Below are 12,400 nucleotides of genomic sequence, written 5' to 3' on the forward strand. Positions count from 1 at the left end.
TCACTCTTGCTGCTTGGTAGGTTACATCCAGGTGCACATTTTTTTTTCCCGTAAAAAGACCATGAACCAGATTACATCAAACCTGTGATTGCAGTAGGCATACCTAATAGATCAGTGGCTACAACACAACCAAGAGCCATTCGAGTTTCCCACAACCCATCCAACTAGGCCATATGAGGCACAATTCGATAGACAGGTTCTTTACTTAAACATGTCATGTTTTTTAAGAAACATGTTCAAAAATATACAAAGCTGGAGAATGCAAATCCACAATCTGTTTAATGTCAAAGACATTTCTGTACATGAAAGTCCACAATAGTTTATCACACCTCCGCTGATGTATGAAAAGTATAATGTGCATCTTCCACATGGATCTCCAGCACATACTCGTAGGAAGAAATTTCACTTGAACTGTACAACTTGGGTATTTCTTGCTTTCTTACAGTTTATATGCTGAAAGATACATTGAGGTAATTTACAACACCCCCACCTCCATTTTCAAACAAATACAAAACGCATTAGACAACCAATCAGCAACACAATGTTTGAGACAAAACCTACAAACACACAACCATGCATACAGTCCCAACGTGAACAGGGGCCATAGATGGAAGAATCTTAAGTTCTTGCCTGAACCTGCAACAAAGCTCTCCTATTTCACTAGTGGTGGCAAGCACCAAACATTCAATGATGCTCTTTGTGGGATGGAAGGCCAATCTACTTAGTTTCCACTCCCCCCCCCCCCCCCAAAAACAACACCCCCCGACCTCATTGACATGACCTAGGACAATGCAGTGGGAAGCAAGGCATGCATTCTTTTGAAATGGTTAAGCAGTTGTAACCTGTGCCAACTATCCCAAAACATTGGCTAACCTTTTTGTGAACAAATGCATATTACTCGCAACATATGCAACATTAGTTTTCATTTCATGGAGGCACAGCTCGGTGTGATTATGGATGCATCCTTGCACCATTGCTTCCCCAATTCCCCCACAGTAAAATAATCTATATTCCCGAAATTATAATATAGCCAATGACCATATAAAGAGCATTTTAGCTTTCTGCATTGTTCACAACTATGGAACACTTTCTCAAAATGGGGTTTGAAATTACCTTGCATCATCCATGTTAATATTCTTCCTGTATCTATCATCAATTTGCCCTTGCCTACTCTGGGATGTTTGGCTGAAATCTTAATCTGCAGGTGAGAATCCACATGAAACGATCATGAGAACAAACCAGAATCAAAACACAGCAAGGGCCATCCCGATAATTTAGGAAGGAAGGGGAATGGATTTAACCGTGGCACATGATAACAGTGATGCTGGGAAAACTAAGCACAAGAGAAACATCCCCATGGAAACAATGAGGAACAGGAAAATTGGTTGCAATAATTTGGGGAAATCAATCCCATTTGTACAAACAATATACGTCTTCCTTAAATTAATTTGGAAAGTGAAAAAGCAAAATGTGGAAAATGTGTATTGGAGGCACACAAACTAAAGACGTGCTGATCATGAAGACATGCTCATCACCAACACTGCCATTCCCCTAGCCAGGCAAAGCACCACACTCAAACCTCGGAAACAATTGTCCCCTGAAATAGTTACCTACAAGAAACAGACTGTTACTTAAAAACCAAAAGGCAAACCTAAAACCCAAACCATACTTAAAAAAAGAAAAGGCCAATTGCTGTGGTTTAGCTTGGATAGGGGTGGAAGGGAATGTGTCTTTCACAGAAAACTGCATGTGAAATTAATGCTAACAATGTATGGTAACAATATTTGGCAGAGACTACATGCCTGGTGTCAAAAGCTCAAAGGGATCATACAATACAGTCAGCAAAAATTGGCAGTTATTTTATATTGTGCCACTCATGTCCTAGTGCGGTCTTTTAGAAAGGAGATCCAACCCATTGACCAACCAACAAACGATAATGGGTGCACAGCAGCAACAGATTCAACTAAAAGGGAAGGAGGATGGTGATTGGAATATATGCAGGTTAGCTTTCAGCAAACAGAAGGACCGTGAAAGATCAGTGAGGAAGGAACATATAGGTGAGATGCAAGACCTAGCAAGCATAAGACACTGATCTTTTGAAGAACGGGCCAACCCTATTGCGATCCGTAGCGACAGGGATTGCATTCACTTCAAGCCACCACCAGATCAGGCCCATTGGCACCAAGCATGTAGGCAAGTGCAGGTGAACCAAGCGTCCAGAGGGTTGGTGAGAAAAACGTGCCAAAATGCCCTTTGCAAACTGAATGAATACATTGTCTGTTTCACGCTTGGTGGGCTGGACCTTATTCTGAAGGGAAAGACCTTTTTCATGAGAGCGTACACTATCCTGCAAGAGTGCACATGCCAGCCTATTGGAAGACATTTTAAAACAGGGGTCCATTTTTAAAACAGGAGTCCATTAGGGTGCTCATGTTGAAACTCAGATGACTCCCTCTTTGCCCTTTGCCTCCAAAGCAGACTGATGTGATAGTTGTGCCTGCATTTGATCTAAAGCAGAGGTTCGTTTCACATAGAATGAGCACACAAAAAAGACTAAGAAACAATGCAACGCAGGTCAAACATTTGAAGTTACGACTTCTCCTAATATTTCCCATTCATGGCCTCCATGCTGAGGTGTACTGAAGTTGGTCAGTCAACAAACTGAATAGCTTGCTTTTTTTTTTTTAACACACATTAAGTGCTCTCGTTCTCCCCTCCTCCCCCATCAGTAAGCGCACACCTAGCCTGAAGCCAGCAGCAACCAACATTTTACCCATCTACATTTCAAGGCTTCATCCTAATGCTACTTTACAGGAAAAGCCTTTTTTCAAATTAAAAAAAGGAACTTACAATATTTGTACAAACATGGTCTTATATATATTTTTTTATATATATTTTTTTGTCTCAGCGCTGGACGTGTAAAAGTTTAAATAAATACCCCCCCTCCCTAAGAATAAAGGCATAGCACTAGAAACCAAGTGATACATTTGTATCCTGGTTCACAATGTGCCACCTGCTTCTTTTTAAAAGACAAAAACACCACCATTTGCCATAAAACAAAAAGCTTTGGGCTACCGCCTGAAATAACTGGGTTGACAGTCCAAAATAGCCGTAAGAGAGGGCAGAAAGGTTAAAGGTTTATCAAGCTAAACACAAGAAAATCTCCGTTCATATCTTTGATGGTGGCACTCCTTATTGAAGGCAAAGTAGATGCAAAATACTGTCAAGGCGTTAGGTAAATTGTCGAGATGGACGCTATTTACTTCTTCATACCGTGCTGTCGCTGACATTCCATTCCCAGGCACACACTCCTCTTAAAGCCTCAGAAACAGTTCTAGTGTTTCTCACATCCTGCACAGTTACAAAGAAAGAATCAATCCCGTCACGTGAGCACTGGGTTTTGTAAAACATGTCATTGGGGTTTTCACTTAATTTTTAAGTGATGGTGTTATTTGCATCACATGCTTGTTAACTCAAAATCTTTTTCCCACACACTACTTTCATCATTCGGTTCCCTCCTAACGTGCGTTCCGTGCCCCTTCCACAAATCACCAGTCGACTATCCCCAGCCAACACTTCCTACTCCCCCCTCTGCCCTGCAGCAGACTTGTCAAACACTGATGTCAAAAAAGCGGCTGAAGTGTGTGTGTGTGTGTATGAGATCGAAAAGACAAAACATCCTCGTCTACAGCAGAGGCATGAGAAACCAAGGTCGGGGCACGTGAGTTGTTAATAGCTAAATCAGCAGCAGGCGTAGATCAGAAAACTGTAGGCCTATCAATCAAGCTAACTTGAACTTAAAACAGCAAACTTGAGGTCAGCACAACTTTGGTTTGTGTTGCAAGGTAAGCTTGCTAATCGTGAAGGAATGCCTAGCTGTTCTAAATTTAGATCAGTTTGATAGTTTCTTGATCTTCCTCTCTATATCTTAACATAAGAGTTTAAATGTGTTTAAAAAGGCATTCATAAAACATAGCTTACTTCTGACCACACAACACTGTTGGTCTTCCCTGTAGATTCAATTTACTGCCGTGAGTGACAAGAAAACAGACTCAGCAATTTAGCAGGGATGGCACAGTGCACGCCTCCCCACACCCCAGGTATGACATGAATAGAAGGTCAGCCCTTAAAGTGCTCCACTGTTACTTTCTTCATTGTTGCCTTGACCCAAGATCCTCCAGCCAAACAAGGCAGTGTAAATGCAGACGTAGGACATCCTGCTTCCAGATTATGGCACTCTGAGGTGGTCATGAGAAACAAGCTTTCAAAAGCAAAATACTTGGCACCTTCTCTTGGAGCTCGTGAACAAGGGTGGTGGTTTGTATAGACAGCTGATCCAGACAGTCAAACCGACGAAAAGCAAGTATGCCTTGATAGGTCAATCCAGTCCTCTGCCCTTCATCTCTAAGTCGAATGGGTAAAATGCTTGATGACTGTCGATTTACTCCCTTCTCCCCAAGCACTGTTCAACACGATTCACAAGGAGTTGTTTATTAAGAGCTCAGACGGGCACCCACAGCTTCTGCTTTCCCTCCCCCCCAACCCTGTCCACTGAACACATTCTGGCTCCTCAATGTTTGGTTCCATCATGCACGCAGTTTTGAATTTGTGGCATTTCCCCAATGATTCATAATTGAGTTATGTCCCAGAGTCAAGGGGTTCACCGTATTCTGGTGAAGAGGTTAAGCACAGAGACAGACTCCTGCAGAAACAAAAAGGAGGCACAAGTTAATCAAGGATTAAGACCAACTGAACTTTATGGTAAAATCATCACTCGACCATGACTGCCAGGTTTGCAAGTAAAATGAAGAAATCATGTGACAGCAAAGATTCAAAGGTAAAAGAGGGCAAAAGAGACAAAGGAAACCACTGGAATTTAATAGAATGATACCCAGAGTTAACCGTAGGATACAGCTTTAGAGTTACGAAGCAGTAAATTCTAGTGGATTATTTTCGGTATCTTTACTCAAAAGCTCGTCCTATGGGGAGGATGCCAGAACACTCAATTTCAATATATATTTGATTTCAAGACCAGAGTATGGATAAAGTAGAGCACTTGATTTCTTTAACATTTCCACATTTAAAACATTCATTGGAAAGAGTCCTCTACAATGTGAAGACTTGGATTCATAAATGCGCCACCACCCTGCATACATTTATAGTTCTCTCCAATGAGCCTTCCATGTTACATGAATAATTAAATCAATCATCGTTGACATATGTTTTTAATATCCTTAAAATGTCGCACACAGATCCGGTATACATTTAGGTGTGTGAATGCTTTCTTCACAAGAGCCCAAAAATGGACTTGCAAATATATTGGTTACATTGTCAATAGTTCCAGGAAGGTTATTCCCGATAATCTAAACTCTTGTGCAGTGAGGTCTCTTAAGATCACAAGCCTCTCTCATAGAACCCCAACACAAAAAAGCTCAGACAATTGACTAGATCTCAGAACAATTAAAATATGAATTTCTGAAAATTCAGAAAAAAAAACAAAAAAATAAAACACAAATAGTGCCCATTTCGAGTTTCGACATAAAAGAATATTTGTTCTACTTTTACAGAGTCCTATATTGTCTGTCCCCCTTGCAACAAATAAATTAGAACACAGAAGCAGAACAGTTAGATATGTACAAAAATAAAGACTTTTCATCAAGGCAGCCTGGCTGCAACAGTATTACCATTGAGCAGTGCAGAAACGGTTGAGGTTCCGTTGACTATCTTTGAATGTAAAATATATCTCCCAATATTAACATATACCTTCTCTGCGGTCACAGGATTCACGAGGGAAGTGGGTATTTATTTTATCCAAGTATCCAAAATGGCAAGCAAGGTGGGCAAGCAATTAACTTTTACTTCTTCCATTATGGGATCATCATTCAAAATAATCGACCACTGAATGGAACTAACTCATAACCACCTACAGAAGTAAGACAAGACTATCCAAAACTACTGTAACACAGATGGAGTGAACAGATTCCCAAATAGCGGGTTTCCACATTTTAGATATCACCTCAGCAGTAGCTGCACTCACCCTTTAAGAACGGGACAGGATTTACCTAGGAGTGATTTGTTAGCTTTCTGATAGAAAACTCAGGACACCATCCACATCCAGGCAGCTTAGAATTAGATTTTACCGAGACATTTTTTTCTAAATATTAACTATGGCGTTTTCTTACATCCAGGGTAAGAAAACTTGTCTGACTGGGAAGGATGCAATTGTTTTAAAGAAAAAATAAAATTAGTTGTGAAGACGACATATTGACAGATGGTGCTCATTAAGAATTTAGCGTTCCCAGGTCCAACTTATTTCTATGGATAACCATAAAAGCCTTGTGAGCACATTGGGCTTGGAATACACCAACCTCACAGCTGCTATTGCTACAAAAAAAAAAACGACCTTCATGATATGCATCATATCAAATTTAGTGCAGGAGTTTAAAAGGTGGGCCCCATTTATTTTCAAAGGGCAATAAGCAGCTTCCTGGGATGGGAATAAAGAAAGCCCCTCCAAGAAACCATGTGAAAAGAAAAATAGCTGAAAAGAGCACTCTCCACAGTAAGTAGTAGTCAATGTCTCAACTTTTACCAAGGAGAGGTGTGATTTAGGTAGATAATGGTGGGCAGTAGAGGTTTCTGCTGGCACCCAATGTAGAACTTCATACACAAACAGTCTGATGAATGGCTTCCTTGCCTCTTGGAGTCTTTCAGGCAGGTTCAAATAGCAATGCTGTATGTAGTCCGGAGTAATGCAGTCAAGTTCGACAACAATCGGTTATGATAGAACATGCAGTCATGTTGCCTAGTCAGCAGCGCATGTCAACAGAATCTTTGTGTGGCTCTCATGGAGGTGAAAAGAGTCAAGGGAACCACCCCTGGCCTAGCCAAACTAGTCCAATTTAAAACATTGTTGAGTGACTATTCCAATTTCATTATTACTTTGGGGAAGACGGAAATATACAGAAAATTCTCTGACCAGTCCATTAATCAGGCAATCAGTTTTGAGTGTCTCTCCAGTAATCTCTACTGGAGTGTTGGCCTCACACCAAGGGCTAAACACAAGCCAAACCAGGAATAATTCCACCAGAAGACATTCCCATTTCAGACACATTTTTATAAACCGGACTTATTGCTGGGAAGACTACAAGGTGTGCATTCCTCTGCAATTCACCTCACTGTTGAGATTTTAGAAAAACCAATGCATGTGTGATCATAGTAATAAAGGTAGATATGTGTGCTGTAGTCACACCAGTTGCACAAGCTTTGTGTGGGTTGTGCACACCTTTAAGCATTTGTCATACCAAAGCATGTGAATTGGCAGAGATGCCACAACAGACACTAACGCAGTTGTCATTTTGAAATGGTTAATGGTGTACTTCAAACAAATAAGGCAATCTAGCATATTTCAGTGATTCTATGTCAACAGACAAATATATTACTTACCAGTAATAGTCTTTCTGTAGCTTGTATCTGCTTAGAATCAAATGCTTTGCATAGGCCACCATCTAGTGACTGTTGGAATATTTATTTTCTTCAAATCCTCAAACAGTGGGTTAGGAACATACCTGCAGCACTATTCCCTACTCTGCACTATTCCCTACTCTGCATGTACCCATGATCCTACACACATCTATGTCCTCAGATGGTTGGTTTTCTGACATGCAGAGTGGTTTTTCTATATATTCAGGCCTCCAGATAAGGGTAGTACCAGGCCTTTTTACACATGAAAATCGTGTAAATGTGATTCTTTTCCTGCGCAGAGCAGTGCAAAGGTCAGGTTACTTGACAGAACCCAGAACGCGTCTTGGTTTTTATCTACATGGATGTAATTGCAAGCTCTGAAGAAAAGCCTCTGAAACAGAATTTGTTTCTCTGCTGCACACCATGATAAAAGGAACGGTTTCTTTCCATTCAGCTTCTGCTGTGTTGTGTGCAGATAATGCAGCAATCAGAAGCACTGCACATATTTATTTTCCTAGCATTTAAGGATTGTATAATTAAGAGAAAAATAAGTTACAAAAAGATTAATTCTCAATTGCAACAAATTATGCCTTTTTTCCAGTGAAAGCAAACCAGTATTGCACAATAGTATTTTTCAGAGTTCCTGTGCGCATAACATGCAGAGGCAGATCATTTTTACACATACAATTTAATTTACACTCCAATTATAAAAACTGTGTAAAATGATAAGTACGCACGGTCTAGTTCACATCCTTTCAGCCATGCAGTCAATGGCGTACATTACTATAAATGGTCAGTGGCAGCAGAGTCTTTGCTCAAGAGTGATTGTCATTACACCAGTCACAGGTGTTATAGCCTCTCAAATCCTCAAGACTACAATTAAAACAGCCAAAACCTGACTCAAGGAAGTGCAAGCGCTGTTCAAAAAGAAACCAATGAAAGTCACATTTATAATTGAAGTAGAAACTAGGAAAACCTGTCCTTGTGATAATCCAGATAGGTATTTAACATTATGTAGCATACACAGTTTGTCCAACATCTAGGCACTGTGATTATTACACCTCAGTCGATACTCAGTTCACCGACTGCTGAATGATGTTAACCAATAAGATAGCTCAGCCGGTTGAGTGCTCATTGCTACGATCTGTAGGTTAGAATCCCGGCAAGGCCAACTCAGTCTCATACTTTCAAGGTCAATAAAGGAGTAACACCTTCAGTTTGGTGATAATTGTGATAAATATGTTCTATGTATAACGCTTTGCCAAAAGCTCTATATAAATAACAATTTGACCATGAGTTTAGGTATAGAATTTAGTATGGAGTCCTTGCCTCTCTGCACTGTTGTATCATAACATTGGCATACTATTATTCAGTAATACCTCCAGGAAATGAGGACTTTCATTGAACATCAAAAGACAATTCTGCTATTGAACCCCAAAACACAATACAATTCATGCTGGCTTTACTATGCAATTGGCTAGGTTTTTGCGTATTCAACATTTAAATATATACAGGAGAGATCAAATAGCCAGCGCTTGGAGAAATAATGAAAGGTGTATTCTGTCACAATGCAGAAAGCTGCTACATGGTTATGATTGCCATACAGTTTTTGCACACGTCGCCTGGATGTCACAGATTTGACTCTTGCAAAGCAGAAGCCATTTTTACTCTCTAGAAATCGCATTTACTCTCAAAGTTTAAAAATAGGGAGTAAAATACTCCCACCTCAATCTGGAGCACACACATATATATATATATATATATATATATATATATATATATATATATATATATATCTCACACAATACTAGGCCGCCATCTAGTGCACATGTTATTTGAAGTTCGCAAAGGGACATCTACTGGGCGTGATTGTAATGATCCCTCAAACGTTGCAGTCCCTCAGATCGTTTTGTTTCAGACATGAGGGATTATGAATTTTATGCGTGGAGAATAGCCAAATTGTGATGAGGTGTGCAGCATCTAGGTTTAGCCCTAGAACCAACAACTCCATGCAGGGAGGAAGGGCAGGCGCATGTGAATCTAAGCCGATACAAGCATCAAAAATAGGATTACTGTAAGAAATGTATGCCTTCTGAGGCTCTGGGATCAGTTTAGAAGGAACAAGTTACTTACCTGTAACTGTTGTTCTCCAGCATGGGTCTGGCATGGATTCACATGCTCATGAATATTCCCAGTCGTCAGGCTGGGAATCCTCGGTAAAGAAAAAACCAGTATCAGTTTCGTTTCTGATCTGTCTTTCGTAGTAATAACCAATCACTGGTCTCTGCGTCATACTGACCACAGCCAATGACTGCCCTCTACCTAAGCACCGCCTCTGGCAGCCATCTTCAGATTTGGAAGCACGTGAAGTGGCAGTATGACCAAGTGAAGAGCCGCAGAGGGGTAGGCGGGAGGGTTCGCATGTGAATCCATGCCAGACCCATGCTGGAGAACAACAGTTACAGGTAAGTAACTTGTTCCTTCTCCAGCATGGGGTCTGGCATGGATTCACATGCTCATGAATAAAGAATACATAGCAGTACACACATGCACAACCACGGGAGGTGGCAAAGGCTCAACATTAAGCATCACATCAACTCAACATTAAGCATCTTACCTCCTCACCAGGCTCACCTCAGGCGAACAGGTTGCGCAGCACTGCTTGGCCGACCCTGGACTCCTCCCTGGAATCCCGGTCGACGCAGTAGAATTTCGTGAAGGTGTGCGTCGACCTCCACGTAGCAGCCCTGCATATGTCCAGCAGGGGCACACCAGATAGGAACGCCGTGGTAGCTGCGATCGCTCTGGTGGAATGGGCTCTCGGACGGCCAGGCAGCGGTCGGTTTGCCAACCGGTGACAGTACATGATACAGCCGGAGAGCCATCTGGAGATGGAAGCCTTCGAGAGAGCCTTCCCCTGATTGACAGGTCCAAAGTTCACAAAGAGTTGTGACGTCTTCCGAAACCCCTTCGTGCGGTCCACGTAGAACTTCAGCGCTCTAGCTACATCCAGCGAGTGCAAAGTCCTCTCAGCCGGCGACGAAGGCGACGGGAAGAACACAGGTAACACCAAGGGTTCGTTGAGATGGAAGTCCGACGGTACCTTGGGCATGAAGGAGGGGTGCGTCCTGAGCACTACCCTCGTGTCGTGGAAAGTCAAGTACGGGGCCTTGCAGGAAAGGGCCTGGATCTCTCCCACTCGTCGTGCGGAGGTGATGGCCACAAGAAAAGCTGTTTTCCACGATAGAAACTTCAACGGGGCCGAGTGCAGAGGCTCGAACGGAGGTCCCATGAGCTTGGTCAGCACCACGTTGAGCTCCCACGCCGGGGCCGGAGCCTTCACCGGCGGGAACGATCTGAACAGTCCCTTCATGAACTCTTTCACCAGACGATGGGACCACAAGGACGTCCGCCCCGTGGTTCTGGTGTATCGGGAGATCGCAGCAAGATGAATCTTGATGGACGCGTGTGCCAAACCAGCTTTGGCCAGCGTCAGCAGGTACGGCAGTACTTGGGGAGCCGTAATCCGTAGAGGGTTAATCTTCTGTGCGTGGCACCAGACAGAGAACCTCTTCCATTTGTGTCCGTAGCATTTAAGAGTCGAGGACGCCCTGGCCTTTGCAAGAACCTCTCTGCAATCGGCCGGTATGTCGTATCCTCCAAACTCTAGCGCTGCAGGAGCCAGGCCTGCAAGTTCAGCGACTTCGGGTCGTGGTGGAGGATGGCGCCTCCTTCCCTGGAGAGTAGATCCGCGTCCGCCGGCAGCTTGATCGGCGGGGACGCTGACAAGTCCAGAAGGTCCGGGAACCATATCTGCCTCGGCCACGCAGGTGCGACGAGGATCATCCTGCACCGTGACCTCTTGAGCTGGTTGACGAGCCGGATTAGCAGAGGCAAGGGAGGGAACGCGTACAGGAACAGGCCCTCCCAGGGGAACGAGAAAGCATCGCCCATGCTCCTCGTCTGGGGAAACCTGCTGGCGAACCTCCGGCACTTGGTGTTCGTCGCGAACAGGTCGATCTGGGGTGTGCCCCACCGTCGGAAGAGGCGATCCACCAGATCCTGCCGTAGTTCCCACTCGTGGCACGAGCGCAGCTCCCTGCTGAGTGAGTCGGCGATGGTGTTTTTTATCCCTGCCAGATGAAACGGCACCAGAAAAATCCCTTGGGCGACGGCCCAATGCCACAGGTCCTGCGCCTCCTTGGACAGCGCTGGGGACCTGGTTCCGCCCTGTTTCCTGATGTAAAACATGGTGGTGGTGTTGTCGGTGAAGATCCTCACCACCTTGCCCTTGAGGGACGGAAGGAAGGACCTGAGGGCCCAAAACACTGCACGGAGCTCCAGGAAGTTGATATGCAGGGACTTCTCCGTCGGGAGCCAGAGTCCCCTCACGTGCAGATTTGCGGTGTGCGCTCCCCACCCTTCCAGGGAGGCATCCGTGGTCACAGTCTCCTGGTGGGCTGGGGTCTGGAAGTCCATGCCCGCCGTCAGATGCGCGCGGGTGCCCCACCACCGTATCGCTCGTCGGAAACTCTCGTCGAGCTTGATCCTTTCCTCGAAGCTGCCCGTCGTCTGGATCCAGCGCGCATCCAGGAATTCTTGCAACGGGCGCATCCGGAGCCTGCACATGGGAATGAGGTAGATGCAGGAAGACATCATCCCGAGGAGGGACTTGATGGATCTCACTTTGGCCGCGTCGGCCACCAACATCCGTTGCACCTTGCCCAAGATGGTCCTGGTCCTCTCCTCCGACGGGGAGGCCAGAAGGGACACTGTGTCGAGCCTCGCTCCTAGAAACAGTGCGACTTGCGCGGGCACCAGGTGGGATTTGGCGTAGTTCACGGAGAATCCCAGGTCCGTGAGGAGTTGGACGGTCCTTGCCGTGTGGACCACGGCGAGCTCCTTCGTCTTGGCGCGGATGAGCCAGTCGTCCAGG

The 12,400-nt window shown here is 44.2% G+C and overlaps 1 protein-coding gene across 3 annotated transcripts in view; it reads right to left on the reverse strand.

Moving 5' to 3' along the window:
- Positions 1 to 4,006: 4,006 nt before the first annotated feature.
- FZR1 (fizzy and cell division cycle 20 related 1) overlaps positions 4,007 to 12,400 on the reverse strand; it is a 259,477-nt gene continuing 251,083 nt past the window's right edge. The window contains exon 14 of one of the 3 annotated variants that reach the window (XM_069649446.1): positions 4,007 to 4,702. In XM_069649446.1, the coding sequence (XP_069505547.1) occupies positions 4,661 to 4,702 (42 nt within the window). In that variant the 3' untranslated portion in view covers positions 4,007 to 4,660. The remainder of the gene's footprint in view (positions 4,703 to 12,400) is intronic. The other 2 variants (XM_069649448.1, XM_069649447.1) reach the window with 2 other exon arrangements.

Source organism: Ambystoma mexicanum, chromosome 1p (assembly GCF_040938575.1).
Source record: "Ambystoma mexicanum isolate Mex_15411 chromosome 1p, UKY_AmexF1_1, whole genome shotgun sequence".
Taxonomy (NCBI): Eukaryota; Metazoa; Chordata; class Amphibia; order Caudata; family Ambystomatidae; genus Ambystoma; species Ambystoma mexicanum.